At 42.6% G+C, this 23,895-nt stretch overlaps 1 protein-coding gene across 3 annotated transcripts in view; it reads left to right on the top strand.

Annotated features, from left to right (window-relative positions):
* The window catches only part of IL11RA (interleukin 11 receptor subunit alpha), a 190,967-nt gene extending 167,072 nt beyond the window's left edge, over window positions 1-23,895 (top strand). For 2 of the 3 annotated variants that reach the window (XM_066602297.1, XM_066602296.1), the window contains exons 7-12: window positions 4,516-4,679; window positions 4,762-4,918; window positions 5,338-5,394; window positions 5,518-5,608; window positions 15,559-15,638; window positions 16,178-23,895. In XM_066602297.1, the coding sequence (XP_066458394.1) occupies window positions 4,516-4,679; window positions 4,762-4,918; window positions 5,338-5,394; window positions 5,518-5,608; window positions 15,559-15,638; window positions 16,178-16,194 (566 nt within the window). In that variant the 3' untranslated portion in view covers window positions 16,195-23,895. The remainder of the gene's footprint in view (window positions 1-4,515; window positions 4,680-4,761; window positions 4,919-5,337; window positions 5,395-5,517; window positions 5,609-15,558; window positions 15,639-16,177) is intronic. The other variant, XR_010792771.1, reaches the window with a different exon arrangement.

Below are 23,895 nucleotides of genomic sequence, written 5' to 3'. Positions count from 1 at the left end.
AGAGTGGATGGTCCACTGTATGGTCACTGTCCAGTGTATTGATGAATGTGCAGTGCAGTTACTGCCCAGTGGTTGCATTCTGTGTGGCCGTGCAGGGAGTTGTGTGGTCACTGTACAGTAGGTGGGTCTCTGTACGGTCCCTGTCCAGTAGGTAGGTCTCTGTATGGTCCCTGTACAGTCAGTGGGTCTCTGTATGGTCCCTGTCCAGTATGTAGGTCTCTGTATGGTCACTGTACAGTGGATGGACTGCTGTGCAGTCCCTGTCCAGTATGTAGGTCTCTGTATGGTCTCTGTACAGTCAGTGGGTCTCTGTATGGTCCCTGTCCAGTATGTAGGTCTCTATATGGTCACTGTACAGTGGATGGACTGCTATGCAGTCCCTGTCCAGTAGGTGGGTTTCTGTATGGTCACTGTACAGTGCATTGATCAGTGTTGTGTTCTGTGTGGCTGTGCAGTGAGTTGTGTGGTCCTGTACAGTGGGTGGGTCTCTGTATGGTCACTGTCTAGTAGGTGGGTCTCTGTATGGTCACTGTCCAGTAGGTGGGTCCCAGTATGGTCACTGTACAGTGCATTGATCAGTGTGTTGTGTTCTGTGTAGCCGTGCAGTGAGTTGTGTGGTCACTGTATAGTGTGTGGATGCCTGTATGGTTACTGTCCAGTCGGTGAGTCTATATGGTCACTGTGCAGTAGATGGGTCCATGTACAGTGCATTGATCAGTGTGCTGTGCTCTGGCCGTGCAGTGAGTTGTGTGGTCACTGTACAGTCAGTGGGTCCCTATATTGTCACTGTCCAGTAGGTGGGTCCCTATATTGTCACTGTCGAGTAGGTGGGTCTCTGTAGGTCACTGTCCAGTAGGTAGGTCCCTGTATGGTCACTATACAGTGGGTGGGTCTCTGTATGGTCACTGTCCAGTAGGTGGGTCCCTGTATGGTCCCTGTCCAGTAGGTAGGTCTCTGTAGGTCGCAGTCGAGTAGATAGGTCCCTGTATGGTCACTGTACAGTGGGTGGGTCTTTGTATGGTCCCTGTCCAGTAGGCGGGTCCTTGTATGGTCCCTATCCAGTATTGGGTCTCTGTAGGTCACTGTCCAGTAAATTGGTCCCTGTATGGTCACTGTACAGTGGGTGGGTCTCTGTAGGTCACAGTCGAGTAGATAGGTCCCTGTATGGTCACTGTACAGTGGGTGGGTCTTTGTATGGTCCCTGTCCAGTAGGCGGGTCCTTGTATGGTCCCTATCCAGTATTGGGTCTCTGTAGGTCACTGTCCAGTAGATTGGTCCCTGTATGGTCACTGTACAGTGGGTGGGTCTCTGTATGGTCCCTGTCCAGTAGGTGGGTTCCTGTATGGTCCCTGTCCAGTAGGTGGGTCTCTGTAGGTCACTGTCCAGTAGATTGGTCCCTGTATGGTCACTGTACAGTGGGTGGGTCTCTGTATGGTCCCTGTCCAGTAGGTGGGTTCCTGTATGGTCCCTGTCCAGTAGGTGGGTCTCTGTAGGTCACTGTCCAGTAGATAGGTCCCTGTATGGTTACTGTACAGTGGGTGGGTCTCTGTATGGTCACTGTCCAGTAGGATAGCCCCTATATGGTCACTCTCCAGTAGGTGGGTCCCAGTATGGTAATTGTCTAGTAGGTGGGTCCCTGTACAGTAGGTGGGTCCCTGTATGGTTCCTGTACAGTGCATTAATCAGTGTGCTGTGTTCTGTGTGGCCGAGCAGTGAGTTGTGTGGTCACTGTCTAGTAGGTGGGTCCCTGTATGGTCCCTGTGTTGCGTTCTGTGTTGCCTTGCAGTGAGTTGTGTGGTCACTGTCTAGTAGGTGGGTCCCTGTATGGTCCCTGTATAGTAGGTAGGTGGGTCCCTGTGTTGGGTTCTGTGTGGCCGAGCAGTGAGTTGTGTGGTCACTGTCTAGTAGGTGGGTCCCTGTATGGTCCCTGTATAGCAGGTGGGTCCCTGTATAGTAGGTGGGTCCCTGTATGGTCCCTGTGTTGCCGAGCAATGAGTTGTGTGGTCACTGTCTAGTAGGTGGGTCCCTGTATGGTCCCTGTATAGCAGGTGGGTCCCTTATGATCACTGTATAGTAGGTGGGTCCCTGTATGGTCCCTGTATAGCAGGTGGGTCCCTGTATGATCACTGTATAGTAGGTGGGTCTCTGTATGGTCCCTGTATAGTAGGTGGGTCTCTGTGTTGGGTTCTGTGTGACCCTGCAGTGAGTTGTGTGGTCCCTGTACAGTGGGTGTATCCGCATGGGCTATCTTTAGTTCAGTCTATTATTGGATGATGGCAGTCTGCATTCATCATGTCTGGGGTCTTAGACCCCCACTGCTCCCGCTATAATGACTCTCTTGTGCTCCAGCGCTCCGTCATTATCTGCTCCGGCCTCCCTATTGTTTTCCTGGAAGGGACGGTTTTGTTTTCCATTCATTGAGTTTTCCTCTGGAGCTTCCAGCAGAGCCCTGCGGAGCGCGCTGCGGGCGCAGTCATGGTCTGGATATGTGCAGGGAGACGAGCCAGGAAGTTCTGCTGGGGATCAGCTCCTCCAGCTGGAAGTCATTGCTGCAGGCGGCTCATACTGCTTACAGGAGGCTGCCATGTGTATATACATGAGATACGGGCGGAGGTATAATACACAGCGTGGCTGCTGCAGAACTTCTTCTAGAAGAGGAAGGCAAAATAAAAACACTAAGGTAGAAAGGAGAGCTGCAGATGTCCAGAGAGAGTTCACAGATATCAGTTCTGTATGCAACCACCGATGTGATATTGTATATGCACAGTGAGCTGTGTGATCACTGTACAGTGGATGGGCTACTATGCAATCACTGTCAGGTACGTGGGTCTCTGTATGGTCCCTGTCCAGTAGGTAGGTCTCTGTATGGTTAGGTAGGTGAGTCCCTGTATGGTTACTGTCCAGTAGGTGGGTCCCTGTTTGACCATAGAGGGACTCACCTACTGGACAGTGACCAGTGACCAAACAGGGGTGGGGTGGGGGGGCGCTAATAGTAGCCTGCAGGATAAGGCGCCTCACTGCTTAGTAGCGCCAGCAGCGTCCGGAACTGGCTTTTTCACACCTTCCAGGACCTACTGACTTGGCAGCTGTCCAGCCAATCAGGTACAGGGGGCGTCAACCCCCTGTCAATCTTGACTCCACCAAGACTTGCTGGTGGCGTCAAGATACACTAATACCGTATAAGGGAATATATGATTGTATGAGGTGGTATAAGGTTCTTTATGATGGATATAGTATGACGTGAGATATGATTGTATGAGGTGGTATAAGGGAATATATGATGGATGATATCTGGTGATATATGATGGTATAAAGTGACATATAGTAATACATGATGGTATAAGGTTGTATAAGGGGGTATTAGTGTATCTTGACACCACCACAAGCTAGGGGTTTGACAGGAGGAACGCCCTTGTCACACCCCTAGCTCCTGATAGGGTGAAGAGAGGAAGGTGCGAGTAGCACAGTGTGCATTGCTTCTGGCCGGCAGTGGTGGCTTAGGGCGAGGGGTTACTTTTCCATGTAGGCTTACAGTGCCATCTGCAAAATAAAAAGTAACCCTCACCGTAAGCTAGCAAAAAGCAATGTAGAGGGTGCACGTCTGACTCACAACAGCTTCTCTGTCATGGCTCCCGGCTGCATGGAGGATGAGGACTGCTTGGCCCGGCTGTAACAGTGCCTTTTCACGGCCGCGGGGCCATCCCTGCTGCGGCCGTCATCAGTCCGTGACATGGTGCGCTCTGCTACTCGCCTGCAGGAGAAGCCGACTACAGGGAGAATCTGCCTGTGGCGCCGCTCACGATCCTGCTTTGGTGCCGCGGCGCACTCCCATCCGGCCGGTTCTGACAGTGCCTCCTGCCGCTGCGTTGCCTTCCCTAGGGGGGACAGGGGTGGGGTGGGGGCACCAATAGTGACCTGCAGGATAAGGCGCCTCACTGCTTATTAGCCCCAGCGTCCGGAACTGGCTTTTTCACACCTTTCACTGCCTTCCAGGACCTACTGACTTGGCAGCTGTCCAGCCAATCAGGTACAGGGGGCGTCAACCCCCTGTCAATCTTGAGTCCAGCAAGACTTCCTGGTGGCGTCAAGATACACTAATACCATATAAGGGAATATATGATGGTATAAGGTGGTATAAGGTTCTGTATGATGGATATAGTATCAGGTGAGATATGATTGTATGAGGTGGTATGAGATGATACATGATGGTATGTAAGGTGTTCTATGATGGTATAAGGGAATATATGATGGTATAAGGTGGTATAAGGTTCTGTATGATGGATATAGTATGAGATGCTACATGATAGTATGTAAGATTGTATGAGGTGGTATAAGGTTCTGTATGATGGATGGTATCAGGTGAGATATGATTGTATGAGGTCGTATGAGATGATACATGATGGTATGTAAGGTGTTCTATGATGCTACTGGGTACCATGCTATCATATCAGTTGGTGTGAGATGGTATCTTCACAATTAATTACTGATTTATTGATTTCATTGATTGTGTTTTAGTGAAGCCAGATCCCCCGGAAATCCTGTTGGCAGAGCCAGTTCCTCATGCCCCCAGACGACTGCGGGTTACTTGGGCATACCCATCCACGTGGCCCCAGGAGCCACATTTTCAGCTGAAGTTTCGGCTCCAGTACCGGCCTGTACTTCATATGTTGTGGTCCATGGTAAGAACACGGTCCTACATGTTATTGTACATACAGTCCATAGAGTGTAGATTCTCGTGCACTCATTATACGTCTGGGGCAGGTGGAGACGGCCAACCTAACGGACATCATCACCGACGCCTTCATGGGCATGGAGCACATTGTGCAGGTCAGCGCCAGAGATTTCCTTGATGCTGGAAACTGGAGTGAATGGAGTGTGGAAGCCAGAGCCACGCCGTGGACCAGCACAGAGATACCCGGTGAGAGCATGAGATGGTGGCATCGGGAGGGTAGTCACATCAGCTATTGGACAACCTACCTACTGGAGCCTCTTGCAGTTGGTCCCATTCCTCCATTCAATTACAGGGCTGGGTACCAACCTCACCTCACATCACTAAACACAAGTCAGACCCTATAGATATCATACGGTCCCTCCTCTGAGGAGCAGAAAGATATCCTCGAACGTCAAAGTAAGTTCTTACGGGTTCATTACCAAGGACCCATCCAAAGAGGTGATGTGTGTCCAGTGGGTGGAGCTAATCTCAAGCAGTGGGCATGACTGATCCTTGCCTCCATTATCCTATACCTGCCCTAATGACCATAAATGTACATACAATGACCTATCTACACTGCACATTACCCAGTGACTGACTCTGTCTCTTCTCCGCTGTGTCCACAGAGGTCAGTAATGGAACCACTACAGAAGAGCCGGAACATCAAATACAAAACCCTATGGGTAAAGTATTTACTATTGTACCATGTGACCTGCACTAACCAATAGAAATTGCTGCAAGAGCTCAGGCTGCTGTCATCCGTGTGTTACTACATATATGCTGATCCACCTCTTATCACCCTACAGATCCCGTGGAGAGAGTGGCCATCATCACCTCGCTGGGGATCTTCGCTTTCATAGTGCTTGTCATTTTTTTGGCTATTGGCGCCCTCATCTGGTGAGAAGGAAACATAGCTGGCTAAAATATAATATCCTACAATACAATTATACTACCTACCGTAATATATAAGGAAATGTAATCGCCAGAAAAACCCCAAAGAGATCACCCCCTCATATTCCACTATCTAATATCTACAAAACCAAGGCAAATCTCATAGGTTACATGAAAAATATCCCTAGGAAGCAAAGTGTGATTATAGGGGGCAGTATTATAGTAGTTATATTCTTGTACATAGGGGGCAATATTATAGTAGTTATATTCTTGTACATAGGGGGCAGTATTATAGTAGTTATATTCTTGTACATAGGGGGCAGTATTATAGTAGTTATATTCTTGTACATAGGGGGCAGTATTATAGTAGTTATATTCTTGTACATAGGGGACAGTATTATAGTAGTTATATTCTTGTACATAGGGGGCAGTATTATAGTAGTTATATTCTTGTACATGAGGGGCAGTATTATAGCAGTTATATTCTTGTACATGGGGGGCAGTATTATAGTAGTTATATTCTTGTACATAGGGGGCAGTATTAGAGTAGTTATATTCTTGTACATAGGGGGCAGTATTATAGTAGTTATACTCTTGTACATAGGGGGCAGTATTATAGTAGTTATATTCTTGTACATAGGGGGCAGTATTATAGTAGTTATACTCTTGTACATAGGAGGCAGTATTATAGTAGTTATATTCTTGTACATAGGGGGCAGTATTATAGTAGTTATACTCTTGTACATAGGGGGCAGTATTATAGTAGTTATATTCTTGTACATAGGGGGCAGTATTATAGTAGTTATATTCTTGTACATAGGGGGCAGTATTATAGTAGTTATACTCTTGTACATAGGGGGCAGTATTATAGTAGTTATATTCTTGTACATAGGGGGCAGTATTATAGTAGTTATACTCTTGTACATAGGAGGCAGTATTATAGTAGTTATATTCTTGTACATAGGGGGCAGTATTATAGTAGTTATATTCTTGTACATAGGAGCAGTATTATAGTAGTTATATTCTTGTACATAAGGGGCAGTATTATAGTAGTTATATTCTTGTACATAGGGGGCAGTATTATAGTAGTTATATTCTTGTACATAGGGGGCAGTATTATAGTAGTTATATTCTTGTACATAGGAGGCAGTATTATAGTAGTTATATTCTTGTACATAGGGGGCAGTATTATAGTAGTTATATTCTTGTACATAGGAGCAGTATTATAGTAGTTATATTCTTGTACATAGTGGGCAGTATTATAGTAGTTATATTCTTGTACATAGGGGCCAGTATTATAGTAGTTATATTCTTGTACATAGGGGGCAGTATTATAGTAGTTATATTCTTGTACATAGGGGGCAGTATTATAGTAGTTATATTCTTGTACATAGGGGGCAGTATTATAGTAGTTATATTCTTGTACATAGGGGGCAGTATTATAGTAGTTATATTCTTGTACATAGGAGGCAGTATTATAGTAGTTATATTCTTGTACATAGGGGGCAGTATTATAGTAGTTATATTCTTGTACATAGGGGCCAGTATTATAGTAGTTATATTCTTGTACATAGGGAGCAGTATTATAGTAGTTATATTCTTGTACATAGGGAGCAGTATTATAGTAGTTATATTCTTGTACACAGGGGGCAGTATTATATTAGTTATATTCTTGTACATAGGGAGCAGTATTATAGTAGTTATATTCTTGTACATAGGGAGCAGTATTATAGTAGTTATATTCTTGTACATAGGGGGCAGTATTATAGTAGTTATATTCTTGTACATAGGAGGCTGTATTATAGTAGTTATATTCTTGTACATATGGGGCAGTATTATAGTAGTTATATTCTTGTACATAGAGGCAGTATTATAGTAGTTATATTCTTGTACATAGTGGGCAGTATTATATTAGTTATATTCTTGTACATAGGGAGCAGTATTATAGTAGTTATATTCTTGTACATAGGGAGCAGTATTATAGTAGTTATATTCTTGTACATAGGGGGCAGTATTATAGTAGTTATATTCTTGTACATGGGAGGCAGTATTATAGTAGTTATATTCTTGTACATAGGGGGCAGTATTATAGTAGTTATATTCTTGTACATAGGGGGCAGTATTATAGTAGTTATATTCTTGTACATAGGGGGCAGTATTATAGTAGTTATATTCTTGTATATAGGGGGCAGTATTATAGTAGTTATATTCTTGTACATAGGAGGCAGTATTATAGTAGTCATATTCTTGTACATAGGGGCAGTATTTTTGTAGTTATATTCTTGTACATAGGAGGCAGTATTATAGTAGTTATATTCTTGTACACAGGGGGCAGTATTATAGTAGTTATATTCTTGTACATAGGGGCAGTATTATAGTAGTTATATTCTTGTACATAGGGAGCAGTATTATAGTAGTTATATTCTTGTACATAGGGGGCAGTATTATAGTAGATATATTCTTGTACATAGGGGGCAGTATTATAGTAGTTATATTCTTGTACATAGGAGGCAGTATTATAGTAGTTAAATTCTTGTACACAGGGGGCAGTATTATAGTAGTTATATTCTTATACATAGGAGGCAGTATTATAGTAGTTATATTCTTGTACATAGGGGGCAGTATTATAGTAGATATATTCTTGTACATAGGGGGCAGTATTATAGTAGTTATATTCTTGTACATAGGAGGCAGTATTATAGTAGTTAAATTCTTGTACACAGGGGGCAGTATTATAGTAGTTATATTCTTGTACATAGCGCAGTATTATAGTAGTTATATTCTTGTACATAGGGGGCAGTATTATAGTAGTTATAGTCCTGTACATAGGAGGCAGTATTATAGTAGTTATATTCTTATACATAGGAGGCAGTGTTATAGTAGCTATATTCTTGTACATAGGGGGCAGTATTATAGTAGTTATATTCTTGTACATAGGGGCAGTATTATAGTAGTTATATTCTTGTACATAGGGGGCAGTATTATAGTAGTTATATTCTTGTACATAGGGAGCAGTATTATAGTAGTTATATTCTTGTACATATGGGGCAGTATTATTGTAGTTATATTCTTGTACATAGGAGGCAGTATTATAGTAGTTATATTCTTGTACATAGGGGGCAGTATTATAGTAGTTATATTCTTGTACATAGTGGGCAGTATTATAGTAGTTATATTCTTGTACATAGGGAGCAGTATTATAGTAGTTATATTCTTGTACATAGGGGGCAGTATTATAGTAGTTATATTCTTGTACATAGGGAGCAGTATTATAGTAGTTATATTCTTGTACATATGGGGCAGTATTATTGTAGTTATATTCTTGTACATAGGAGGCAGTATTATAGTAGTTATATTCTTGTACATAGGGGGCAGTATTATAGTAGTTATATTCGTGTACATAGGGGCAGTATTATAGTAGTTATATTCTTGTACATGGGAGGCAGTATTATAGTAGTTATATTCTTGTACATAGGGGGCAGTATTATAGTAGTTATATTCTTGTACATAGGGGGCAGTATTATAGTAGTTATATTCTTGTACATAGGGGGCAGTATTATAGTAGTTATATTCTTGTATATAGGGGGCAGTATTATAGTAGTTATATTCTCGTACATAGGAGGCAGTATTATAGTAGTCATGTTCTTGTACATAGGGGCAGTATTATTGTAGTTATATTCTTGTACATAGGAGGCAGTATTATAGTAGTTATATTCTTGTACACAGGGGGCAGTATTATAGTAGTTATATTCTTGTACATAGGGGCAGTATTATAGTAGTTATATTCTTGTACATAGGGAGCAGTATTATAGTAGTTATATTCTTGTACATAGGGGGCAGTATTATAGTAGATATATTCTTGTACATAGGGGGCAGTATTATAGTAGTTATATTCTTGTACATAGGAGGCAGTATTATAGTAGTTAAATTCTTGTACACAGGGGGCAGTATTATAGTAGTTATATTCTTATACATAGGAGGCAGTATTATAGTAGTTATATTCTTGTACATAGGGGGCAGTATTATAGTAGATATATTCTTGTACATAGGGGGCAGTATTATAGTAGTTATATTCTTGTACATAGGAGGCAGTATTATAGTAGTTAAATTCTTGTACACAGGGGGCAGTATTATAGTAGTTATATTCTTGTACATAGCGCAGTATTATAGTAGTTATATTCTTGTACATAGGGGGCAGTATTATAGTAGTTATAGTCCTGTACATAGGAGGCAGTATTATAGTAGTTATATTCTTATACATAGGAGGCAGTGTTATAGTAGCTATATTCTTGTACATAGGGGGCAGTATTATAGTAGTTATATTCTTGTACATAGGGGCAGTATTATAGTAGTTATATTCTTATACATAGGAGGCAGTGTTATAGTAGTTATATTCTTGTACATAGGGGGCAGTATTATAGTAGTTATATTCTTGTACATAGGGGGCAGTATTATAGTTATATTCTTGTACATAGGAAGCAGTATTTTAGTAGTTATATTCCTGTACATAGGGGGCAGTATTACAGTAGTTATATTCTTGTACATAGGAGGCGGTATTATAGTAGTTATATTCTTGTACATAGGGGGCAGTATTATAGTAGTTTTATTCTTGTACATAGGGGGCAGTATTATAGTAGTTATGTTCTTGTACATAGGGGGCAGTATTATAGTAGTTATATTCTTGAACATAGGAGGCAGTATTATAGTAGTTATATTCTTGTACTTAGGGGGCAGTATTATAGTAGTTATATTCTTGTACATAGGAGGCAGTATTATAGTAGTTATATTCATGTACATAGGAGCAGTATTATAGTAGTTATATTCTTGTACATAGGAGGCAGTATTATAGTAGTTATAGTCTTGTACATATGGGGGCAGTATTATAGTAGTTATAGTCTTGTACATAGGGGGCAGTATTATAGTAGTTATATTCATGTACATAGGAGGCAGTATTATAGTAGTTATATTCTTATACATAGGAGGCAGTGTTATAGTAGTTATATTCTTGTACATAGGGGGCAGTATTATAGTAGTTATATTCTTGTACATAGGGGGCAGTATTATAGTAGTTATATACTTGTACATGGGTGCAGTATTATAGTAGTTATAGTCTTGTACATATGGGGGCAGTATTATAGTAGTTATAGTCTTGTACATAGGGGGCAGTATTATAGTAGTTATATTCTTGTACATAGGGGGCAGTATTATAGTAGTTATATTCTTGTACATAGGGGGCAGTATTATAGTAGTTTTATTCTTGTACATAGGGGGCAGTATTATAGTAGTTATGTTCTTGTACATAGGGGGCAGTATTATAGTAGTTATATTCTTGAACATAGGAGGCAGTATTATAGTAGTTATATTCTTGTACTTAGGGGGCAGTATTATAGTAGTTATATTCTTGTACATAGGGGGCAGTATTATAGTAGTTATATTCTTGAACATAGGGGGCAGTATTATAGTAGTTATATTCTTGTACATGGGTGCAGTATTATAGTAGTTATAGTCTTGTACATATGGGGGCAGTATTATAGTAGTTATAGTCTTGTACATAGGGGGCAGTATTATAGTAGTTATATTCATGTACATAGGAGGCAGTATTATAGTAGTTATATTCTTGTACATAGGAGCAGTATTATAGTAGTTATATTCTTGTACATAGGAGCACTATTATAGTACTTATATTCTTGTACATAGGAGGCAGTATTATAGTAGTTCTATTCTTGTACATAGGAGGCAGTATTATAGTAGTTATATTCATGTACATTGGAGGCAGTATTATAGTAGTTATATTCTTGTACATAGGGGGCAGTATTATAGTAGTTATATTCTTGTACATAGGGGCACTATTATAGTAGTTATATTCTTGTACATAGGAGGCAGTATTATAGTAGTTATATTCTTGTACATAGGGGCACTATTATAGTAGTTATATTCTTGTACATAGAAGGCAGTATTATAGTAGGTATAGTCTTGTACACAGGAGGCAGTATTATAGTAGTTATATTCTTGTACATAGGGGGCAGTATTATAGTAGTTATATTCTTGTACATAGGAGGCAGTATTATAGTAGTTATATTCTTGTACATAGGGGCACTATTATAGTAGTTATATTCTTGTACATAGGGGGCAGTATTATAGTAGTTATATTCTTGTACATAGGGGCACTATTATAGTAGTTATATTCTTGTACATAGGAGGCAGTATTATAGTAGTTATATTCTTGTACATAGGGGCACTATTATAGTAGTTATATTCTTGTACATAGGGGGCAGTATTATTGTAGTTATATTCTTGTACATTGGAGGCAGTATTATAGTAGTTTTATTCTTGTACATAGGGGGCAGTATTATAGTAGTTATATTCTTGTACATGGGGGGCAGTATTATAGTAGTTATATTCTTGTACATAGGAGGCAGTATTATATAAGTTATATTTTTGTACATGGGGGGCAGTAATATAGTAGTTATATTCTTATACATAGCGGGCAGTATTATAGTAGTTATAGTCTTGTACATAGGGAGCAGTATTATAGTAGTTATATTCTTGTACATAGGGGGCAGTATTATGGTAGTTATATTCTTGTACATAGCGGGCAGTATTATAGTAGTTATAGTCTTGTACATAGGGAGCAGTATTATAGTAGTTATATTCTTGTACATAGGAGGCAGTATTATGGTAGTTATATTCTTGTACACAGGGGGCAGTATTATAGTAGTTATATTCTTATACATAGGAGGCAGTATTATAGTAGTTATATTCTTGTACATAGGGGGCAGTATTATAGTAGTTATATTCTTGTACATAGGGGGCAGTATTATAGTAGTTATAATACTGCCTCCTATGTACAAGAATATAACTACTATAATACTGCCCCCTATGTACAAGAATTTAACTACTATAATACTGCCTCCTATGTACAAGAATATAGTAGTTAAATTCTTGTACACAGGGGGCAGTATTATAGTAGTTATATTCTTGTACATAGGGGGCAGTATTATAGTAGTTATAGTCCTGTACATAGGAGGCAGTATTATAGTAGTTATATTCTTATACATAGGAGGCAGTGTTATAGTAGCTATATTCTTGTACATAGGGGGCAGTATTATAGTAGTTATATTCTTGTACATAGGGGGCAGTATTATAGTAGTTATAGTCCTGTACATTGGAGGCAGTATTATAGTAGTTATATTCTTATACATAGGAGGCAGTGTTATAGTAGTTATATTCTTGTACATAGGGGGCAGTATTATAGTAGTTATATTCATGTAAATAGGGGGCAGTATTATAGTTATATTCTTGTACATAGGAGCAGTGTTATAGTAGTTATATTCTTGTACATAGGGAGCAGTATTATAGCAGTTATATTCTTGTACATAGGGGGCAGTATTATAGTAGTTAAATTCTTGTACACAGGGGGCAGTATTATAGTAGTTATATTCTTGTACATAGGGGGCAGTATTATAGTAGTTATAGTCCTGTACATAGGAGGCAGTATTATAGTAGTTATATTCTTATACATAGGAGGCAGTATTATAGTTATATTCTTGTACATAGGGGGCAGTATTATAGTAGTTATATTCTTGTACATAGGGGGCAGTATTATAGTAGTTATATTCTTGTACATTGGAGGCAGTATTATAGTAGTTATATTCTTGTACACAGGGGGCAGTATTATAGTAGTTATATTCTTGTACATAGGGGGCAGTATTATAGTAGTTATATTCTTGTACATAGGGGGCTGTATTATAGTAGTTATATTCTTGTACATAGGAGGCAGTATTATAGTAGTTATATTCTTGTACATAGGAGGCAGTATTATAGAAGTTATATTCTTGTGCATAGGGGGCAGTATTATAGTAGTTATATTCTTGTACATAGGAGGCAGTATTATAGTAGTTATATACTTGTGCATAGGGGGCAGTATTATAGTAGTTATATTCTTATACATAGGGGGCACTATTATAGTAGTTATCTTCTTGTACATAGGGGGCAGTATAATAGTAGTTATATTCTTGTACATAGGGGGCAGTATTATAGTAGTTATATTCTTGTACATAGGGGGCAGTATTATAGTAGTTATAGTCTTGTACATAGGGAGCAGTATTATAGTAGTTATATTCTTGTACATAGGAGGCAGTATTATAGTAGTTATCTTCTTGTACATAGGGGGCAGTATAATAGTAGTTATATTCTTGTACATAGGGGGCAGTATTATAGTAGTTATATTCTTGTACATAGGGGGCAGTATTATAGTAGTTATAGTCTTGTACATAGGGAGCAGTATTATAGTAGTTATATTCTTGTACATAGGGAGCAGTATTATAGTAGTTATATTCTTGTACATATGGGACAGTATTATAGTAGTCATATTCTTGTACACAGGGGGCAGTATTATAGTAGTTATATTCTTGTACATAGCGCAGTATTATAGTAGTTATATTTTTGTACACAGGGGGCAGTATTATAGTAGTTATATTCTTGTACATACGGGGCAGTATTATAGTAGTTATATTCTTGTACATAGGGAGCAGTATTATAGTAGTTATATTCTTGTACATAGGGGGCAGTATTATAGTAGTTATATCCTTGTACATAGGGGGCAGTATTATAGTAGTTATATTCTTGTACATAGGGAGCAGTATTATAGTAGTTATGTTCTTGTACATAGGGAGCAGTATTATAGTAGTTATATTCTTGTACATAGGGGGCAGTATTATAGTAGTTATATCCTTGTACATAGGGGGCAGTATTATAGTAGTTATATTCTTGTACATAGGGAGCAGTATTATAGTAGTTATATTCTTGTACATGGGGGCAGTATTATAGTAGTTATATTCTAGTACATAGGGGGCAGTATTATAGTAGTTATATTCTTGTACATGGGGGTAGTATTATAGTAGTTATATTCTTGTACATAGGAGGCAGTATTATAGTAGTTATATTCTTGTATATAGGGGGCAGTATTATAGTAGTTATATTCTTGTACATAGGGAGCAGTATTATAGTAGTTATATTCTTGTACATGGGGGCAGTATTATAGTAGTTATATTCTAGTACATAGGGGGCAGTATTATAGTAGTTATATTCTAGTACATAGGGGGCAGTATTATAGTAGTTATATTCTTGTACATACGGGGCAGTATTATAGTAGTTATATTCTTGTACATAGGAGCAGTATTATAGTAGTTATATTCTTGTACATAGGAGGCAGTATTATAGTAGTTATATTCTTGTACATAGGGGGCAGTATTATAGTAGTTATATTCTTGTACATAGGTGCAGTATTATAGTAGTTATATTCTTGTACATAGGGGGCAGTATTATAGTAGCAATACTCTTGTACATAGGAGCAGTATTATAGTAGTTATATTCTTGTACATAGGGGACAGTATTATAGTAGTTATATTCTTGTACATAAGGAGCAGTATTATAGTAGTTATACTCTTGTACATAGGGGGCAGTATTATAGTAGTTATATTCTTGTACATAGGGGCAGTATTATAGTAGTTATATTCTTGTACATAGGAGGCAGTATTATAGTAGTTATATTCTTACACATAGGGGGCCGTATTATAGTAGTTATATTCTTGTACATACGGAGCAGTATTATAGTAGTTATATTCTCGTACATAGGGGGCAGTATTATAGTAGTTATATTCTTGTACATAGGAGGCAGTATTATAGTAGTTATATTCTTACACATAGGGGGCCGTAATATAGTAGTTATATTCTTGTACATAGGGGGCAGTATTATAGTAGTTATATTCTTGTACATAGGGGGCAGTATTATAGTAGTTATATTCTTGTACATAGGGGGCAGTATTATAGTAGTTATATTCTTGTACATAGGGGCAGTATTCTAGTAGTTATATTCTTGTACATAGGAGCAGTATTATAGTAGTTATATTCTTGTACATAATACATGTTTGTTCTTGTCGCTTTTTTCCACGTAGGGTACGAGTTGGGAGGACCGTGAAAGACGGTGGAATAAAGGCAAACTTTTTGACGGCTATACACCTGAAGACTCTGCCAAGTAAGTGTTATGAGGGAACAAGGCCACATTTATAGAGGTCTACCTGGTGAATGCTCATCTGCTTTCTCAGGTGTTGGGTATGGAAGTGTACCTATTAATTTTTTGGATGAGCTCGTTACGCCTTTCACTGTCCTCTCAGTCACACATATTGGGGCCATGAGACCCGTGGACAGCATCTGCCATCAGGTTCTTCTTACGCTCGTGGCTCATGCTGGCATTAACTCCAGATATCTTCTGCATTAGTGCAGTAAACTTTTCCGGACTTGTTTGCTCTTTGTACCTCCGGGGTGTCGTGTTTTGTGCCTGCGGTATAGAATTTATTTGCATGCAAGAAAAATAGGAAAAAATGAAAAATTGCTGTTTGTATTTTATTGACTGTAGACTTAGATTTGTGCAGTTGCTTTGCTCTCATGGTCCTATGATAACACTTCCTGGGCTCTTTTCTGGCAAGTTTCCTGTAGTCATTTGTACGTTGATGAACACAAATCTGCACCCATAAGTGGCAGCAAGTCTGTAACCTTGTATTTCTTTCTCTGCAGAGAACCAGATTCTGTAGCCGCCTTATAAAGGCAGAAATGACTCCATTACAGATATTTGACGAAGGAGTTGAATATATTCAGCTCTCCTGAAGGATATCTCTACGGAAATGAGTTGAAAGAAAAGACTCTTTGTCAGAATGGATAAGTTGCAGTTGACGGACTGTCCACCAGGGGGCAGACATGCATCTTCTGTCTGGACTGGATGGCGGAGGATCATTCTACAATGCAGTACACCCTCTTCTTCAGATGGCAGCTTGTTCATGATAATCTCTCTGGAGATAGCTCTGGTTTATCCTGAGTGAGGCGCCCCCTTTTGGCCGCTGTGATCAGGCTGGAGTTCAGTGAACAATTTTTTGCTGCTATCACATAGACTTTTCTTCACAGGACAATGCGCTCCACCTGCTCACCCCTCACACCCGCCGACAACAGGCCACACAATCCCTTGTGGCATTCAGCAGTTAAGCACAATTTTTCTATGTAGCTCTCTATGTGTTCCTATCTAAGCGCTAACCAAGCAGTTCATGAAGCTATATAAGGTCCCGCTTCCCCCAGGAGCCCCCTGTCTTGTCACTCAGCACATGTATGCTACCCTATGGACTCCTGAATGGTGTTGGGGCGGAACACCAGGTTTCAGGAACAGCAATACACTGCCATGTAGTGGGATTCTGAATGGGTCCTGCTCGTTACGCCATTTATGCATCCACCCCACAGTCACTGGTGCACCGGTGCTGCCTATAGAACCTTCTCTGATCTTCTCCGTTTTTACTTATTGCCAGCCTGGTGTAATCTCCTTGTGTCCTAGTTCTGATGCCTTGTATGGTTGGTTGTGTGCATTATGTCCGTGTAATACAAGTGTATCTTCCTTGGCCTCGTTATACGCTCGACTATAGACATGAGATATTTTTTGGCAGATCCATCCACTGGGTTCTTATGTCTGTAGCAGGCCACAGACCTGAGACGGGTGGCAGGTCCTCCTGAAGTTGAATGGCTCTGCCAATCAATATCTCCCATCTATGACCAGCTGTAGTCTTGTGTGAATGGCCTGACTCCCACCATGTTGTGTGACTGGATTGACCGTAGTTGAAAGGTGATGGGGCTCTAAAATAAATGTATGGTCATAGTTGCCACATTGTAAACGCAGACCTTTCTATGATGAGGTCTCCTTCTCATGGAGCTACGCCTTTAATAAGGTGCTTTGCCGTCAGTCGTTCTACCACACAGTGGAAATTGAGTTTCAATACCCGATGGCACAGGGACAGTGCTGCTCCCAAATAGATAATACTCCAAGTTGATGACCTTGGCGATGTATGGCTAGACAAAGGAGACATAGCTTGATGAAGCCTGACATAAGAGAGTTTTAGGACTTCCGCTACAATTAAACACTAGTAAAAGTTAGTGTTGGCCAACTCTTGTCGTATCACACAAGGAAAGTCTTTGTCAAAGATCTAAAGGTTTAGTTATCCACTCTCTATAAATTCTATCTCCTTTAATGGTAGCCAACCTCCTCCTCTGCTGCTGGCCAATCTCAGTAGATAGCTGACCTCCTCCTCTGATGCTGGCCAATCTCTGTAGATAGCTGACCTCCTCCTCTGCTGCTGGCCAATCTCAGTAGATAGCTGACCTCCTCCTCTGATGATGGCCAATCTCAGTAGATAGCTGACCTCCTCCTCTGCTGCTGGCCAATCTCAGTAGATAGCTGACCTCCTCCTCTGATGCTGGCCAATCTCTGTAGATAGCTGACCTCCTCCTCTCTAGGCTTATATCTGTAGATCACTGGCGTAACCATAGGGGATGAGGTTGCACCTAGGCCCAGGAGCCTTAGGGGGCCCATAAGGCATCTCTTCTCCATACAGGGAGCCCAGTACTATGAATAAAGCATTATAGTTGGGGGCCTTGGTACAGGTTTTGCATTGGGGCCGAGGAGCTTCAAGTTACGTCTCTGCTTTAGATGGCTGATCTTGTCTGATGGTGGCCAACCTCCTCCTTTGTAGGCTGATATCTGTAGATGGCTGATCTCCGATGGTGGCTACTCCTCAGTGGATGGCAGATCTCTGTAGATAGCCGAAGTTCGCTTCTGCAGGCGGCTGACCTTGATGGCTGATCTGTTCCTCTGCAGGAGTGCAACCACCACCTCCACAGGCAGCCGGTCTCTGTAGATGGCTGATCTCCTCCTCTACAGGCACTTGATTTCAATGGCTTATCTCTTCTGTAGATGGCTAAACTTGATGGCTAATCTCCTCTGCTGGCTCCTGCTTTCCTCCTCTATAGGCAGTTGATCCCCCTCCTCTGTAGGTGGCCAATCTCCTCCGTTGGCACCCGCTCTCCTCCTCTGTAGGCAGTTGATCCCTCTCCTCTGTAGGTGGCCGATCTCCTCTGTTATCACCCGCTCTCCTCCTCCGTAGGCGCTTGTACTCCTCTGTAAGTGGCCGATCTCCTTCTCTGATCTCTTTGCTTCACAGTTTTCTTTTTTTTTGCAGATTCCAGTGCTAATTACTTGTACAGAGCAGTAAGTTAAGCTGTAGGGTAACAAGGGAATGCTACTAACATGTTACCTGGGGCATTACATATGAATTGGCTCGTGGTTAGTGAATGTAACAGTGGCCTGTCTGAACGCTCATTCTGCCGATAGTGGTTACTCTGGATCCGACCACACTGAGCCGCATATTACATCCTGGTGCTTCCAACCCCCTGTTTACATCTATGGGACTAATCCCGAGGTCTCAGGGGTACACATAGAAGTCCACTTACCATTTAACCTGTATTTAAAGGGGATGTCTAACTTGTTCAATCGGTGGTTGTAGATGTTGCTGTTTATTTCCTTGGTGCCCACTCTGTGCCCATTACTATTTTGTCTTATCATGCCTCGAGTTCTTCTAGTTTAGTACAGCTCAGACCCAGGGCAGAGACTGGCACCAGATGGTATATAATGGAGGGCTGTGGAGGTGGGAAAGGGAGTTAAAAAGTAAGGCCTCGGAGTGAAAAAATAGCCGTGGTGCCCTCAGAGCACCAAAAATCCTTACTGATCTATCCCATTTACAAAAGGTGGACGATACATGGTGGTTGTGGAGAATTTCATAAATCTCTGACCAATGGGACGGGATGTGCTCTGCTTCCACGTGGCACAGCCACTTTTCATCACTATGTTCTCAGAACTCAGACTCCAACATATGTTACCCCGTGTCCTGAGGATGTAAGAATGTAGCGAGACGTGGAAATCCCCTTTAAGTCCTGCCCACAAAGAGGCTGCTACAACTCCAATTCCAAGAAAAGTTGGGGCACTGCGTAAAATGTAAATAAGTGTAAAGGAAAAAAAGAATGCAATGCTTTAATTATCTTATCTAACCATATCTGGTTCGAGAATATAGAACACATCAGAAGGGGGAGGAGCCATTCAGAAATTGATGGCAGCAACACATCTCACAGAAGTTGGGCCAGGGTAATAAAAGGCTGGAAAAGCAAGGGGTACTAATGAGAAACAGCTGGAGGGTCAATTTAGTACTAAACCACATGACTGTGTATAACGAGAGCATGTTAGAGAGGCCGAGTCTCACGGAAACAACGATGGTCGGAGGTCACCGATCTGTGGGAAACTGCAGCTAAAAATTGGCGAACGATTTCAGAAAAATGTTCCTCAACATAAAATTGCAAAGACTTTGAATCTTCTGATGATATTATGTACTGTAGATGGTGGATATTCAGAGAACCTGGAGAAATCCTCATGCACAAGGTACAAGGCCGATGGGCCGTATTGGGTTCTGGAGGTCTACGGGCCCTCAGGCGGAGCTGCATTATATACAGGCATGATTCTGTAATGCCATTTACAGAAAAGGATTTCTGAAGGTATTCCTGAGCCCATGCAGCGATCACAGGTGCAATCCACAAATCCAAGTTAAAGCTGTTTAAGAAAAGAAGCCATATATCACAATCCAGAAACACCGGCGTCTTCTCCAGGCCAAAGCTCAGTTACAATGGAAAACTGTTCTGTGGTCAGATGACTTGATGAGGTGGTCAAAAATTTGAAATTCCTTTTATACACCAGGGACGTCGTGTCCTGTCGACTCAAGAGGAGAGGACCATCCAGCTTATCAGCACACAGATCTGTATCTCCGATTGTACGGGGTGGCATTAGTGCCTATGGCACGGGCAGCACACACATCCTGACAGGCACTATCAATGCTGGCAGTATATAGAGGTTGTAGAACAACATATACCCCATCCAGAAAACGTCTCTTCAGGGAAGGCCTTGTATATATCAGCAGGACAATGCTGAACCGCATACTGCATCCATCACAACAGCATGGCTTCCAGTAGAAGAGTCTGGGGTGAACCGGCCGCCTGCAGTCCAGAGCTTCCACCATATACTACATCCATCACACCAGCATGGCTTTCAGTAGAAGAGTCCAGGGTGAACCGGCCGCCGGCAGTCCAGAGCTTCCACCATATTCTACATCCATCACAACAGCATGGCTTCATAGAAGAGTCCGGGGTGAACCGGCCGCCTGCAGTCCGGAGCTTCCACCATATACTGCATCCATCACAATAGCATGGCTTCCAGTAGAAGAGTCCGGGGTGAACCGGCCGCCGGCAGTCCAGAGCTTCCACCATATACTACATCCATCACACCAGCATGGCTTTCAGTAGAAGAGTCCGGGATGAACCGGCCGCCGGCAGTCCAGAGCTTCCACCATATACTACATCCATCACAACAGCATGGCTTACAGTAGAAGAGTCCGGGGTGAACCGGCCGCCGGCTGTCCGGATCCTCCACCATATACTACAACCATCACAACAGCTTGGCTTCCAGTAGAAGAGTCTGGGGTGAACCGGCTGCCGGCAGTCCGGAGCTTCCACCATATACTACATCCATCACAACAGCATGGCTTCCAGTAGAAGAGTTTGGGGTGAACCGGCCGCCGGCTGTCCGGAACTTCCACCATATACTACATCCATCACAACAGCATGGCTTCCAGTAGAAGAGTCCAGGGTGAACCGGCCGCCTTTAGTCTGGAGCTTCCACCATATACTACATCCATCACAACAGCATGGCTTCCAGTAGAAGAGTCCGGGGTGAACCGGCCGCCGGCAGTCCGGAGCTTCTACCGTATACTGCATCCATCACAACAGCATGGCTTTCAGTAGAAGAGTCCGGGGTGACCCGGCTGCCTGCAGTCCAGACCTTCCACCATATACTACATCCATCACATCAGCATGGCTTCCAGTAGAAGAGTCCGGGGTGAACCGGCCGCCTGCAGTCTGGAGCTACCACCATATACTACATCCATCGCAACAGCATGGCTTCCAGTAGAAGAGTCCGGGGTGAACCGGCCGCCGGCAGTCCAGAGCTTCCACCATATACTACATCCATCACACCAGCATGGCTTCCAGTAGAAGAGTACGGGGTGAACCGGCCGCCGGCAGTCCGGAGCTTCTACCATATACTACATCCATCATAACAGCATGGCTTCCAGTAGAAGAGTCCGGGATGAATCGGTCGCCTGCAGTCCAGAGCTTCCACCATATACTACATCCATCACAACAGCATGGCTTCCAGTAGAAGAGTCCGGGGTGAACCGGCCACCTGCAGTCCAGAGCTTCCACCATATACTACATCCATCACAACAGCATGGCTTCCAGTAGAAGAGTCCGGGGTGAACCGGCTGCCGGCAGTCTAGAGCTTCTGCCATATACTGCATCCATCACAACAGCATGGCTTCCAGTAGAAGAGTCCGGGGTGAACCGGCCGCCTGCAGTCCAGAGCTTCCACCATATACTACATCCATCACACCAGCATGGCTTCCAGTAGAAGAGTACGGGGTGAACCGGCCGCCGGCAGTCCGGAGCTTCTACCATATACTACATCCATCATAACAGCATGGCTTCCAGTAGAAGAGTCCGGGATGAATCGGTCGCCTGCAGTCCAGAGCTTCCACCATATACTACATCCATCACAACAGCATGGCTTCCAGTAGAAGAGTCCGGGGTGAACCGGCCACCTGCAGTCCAGAGCTTCCACCATATACTACATCCATCACAACAGCATGGCTTCCAGTAGAAGAGTCCGGGGTGAACCGGCCGCCGGCAGTCTAGAGCTTCTGCCATATACTGCATCCATCACAACAGCATGGCTTCCAGTAGAAGAGTCCGGGGTGAACCGGCCGCCTGCAGTCCAGAGCTTCCACCATATACTACATCCATCACACCAGCATGGCTTCCAGTAGAAGAGTCCGGGGTGAACCGGCTGCCTGCAGTCCAGAGCTTCCACCATATACTACATCCATCACACCAGCATGGCTTCCAGTAGAAGAGTACGGGGTGAACCGGCCGCCGGCAGTCCGGAGCTTCTACCATATACTACATCCATCATAACAGCATGGCTTCCAGTAGAAGAGTCCGGGATGAATCGGTCGCCTGCAGTCCAGAGCTTCCACCATATACTACATCCATCACAACAGCATGGCTTCCAGTAGAAGAGTCCGGGGTGAACCGGCCACCTGCAGTCCAGAGCTTCCACCATATACTACATCCATCACAACAGCATGGCTTCCAGTAGAAGAGTCCGGGGTGAACCGGCCCCCTGCAGTCCAAAACCTTCTACCAATAGAAAACATTTGGCGCATTATGAAACAAAAAATCCAGCACAGATGACGGGGGTCTGGTGATCAGCTGGAATCATCCATCAGACAAGGGACAACATTCGTCTTCCAGAAGAGTCGATGCGACACAACGGTGGTCACGGCCCGCCCAACCTTGTGAGATGTGTGGCTGCCATCAATTTCTAAATAAGATGGTATCCGTCTCCCCTCCCCCGACGATGCGCTCTCTGCGCTGCTGTGAATAATATAGGGTCAGGTGACATCTCTAAATCATTGCACTTTTTTTCTTCTCATTTCCTTACATTTTACACAACGTCCCAATTTTTTGGCCTTGTGCTCGTACGAATCCTCCCAGCTATACACCCGTCTCATGCAGGTCCTACTATTTACTATGTAGCTCTTGTGCCGCACGTTGGCATTGAGGCCCCGGAGGCTCAGGCTGCAGTGCAGGAGGTCTGCCGTCTTCCCCTATAATGAAGCCCTCTCTGATCCGGCTACTTCTTTATACAACACGACTTCTGTTGAGGTTTTATTCCCCCTTTCTAGTGGAAGCAATACATTTCCCAACCTGCTTTGCAAATCCTATAACCCTGCAGAGGGCAGCAGTGAGATGTGAAGTCCTAAAGCCCAATGGTGGCTGCAGCTCTGGATGTGACTGAGGTACAATACAGCCGAGCTCCAGTCACATCCAGAGCTGCAGGCACAGTCAGTGTTCAGTTAATGAGTTCATTAGGCCCCTGGTTTGTATGTTTTAGGACCCCCCGTCCCCCTTTACGTCCCCCAGCAGCCTGTATATAGGTGTACTGATAGATATGGACAGTATCTGTCCCCATGGCGCTCGCTCTTGATCTGTATATCTAAGTTAGATGAACCGCCATCACTTTGTGTCAGTTTGTTGTATAAATTCCGTTATCTCCCGTATCGCCGGTTACATTCATACAAATCTTATGTCGCTGGTGACTTCTTGCAGCGCCCCCTGTTGTCGCCGACCCCTCCCCCACATTATAATGTCTAGTAACCATTTGTGTTCTGTATATATTATAGTCTGTCTTCTTGTTTTTTGCTTCTTGTGTATCCAGAAAGCTGCAGACACTAAATGTACCAATAAAGCTCCAGTGATGATGA

Source organism: Eleutherodactylus coqui, chromosome 5, assembly GCF_035609145.1.
Source record: "Eleutherodactylus coqui strain aEleCoq1 chromosome 5, aEleCoq1.hap1, whole genome shotgun sequence".
Taxonomy (NCBI): domain Eukaryota; kingdom Metazoa; phylum Chordata; class Amphibia; order Anura; family Eleutherodactylidae; genus Eleutherodactylus; species Eleutherodactylus coqui.
This window is presented reverse-complemented; position numbering and strand designations above follow the sequence as displayed.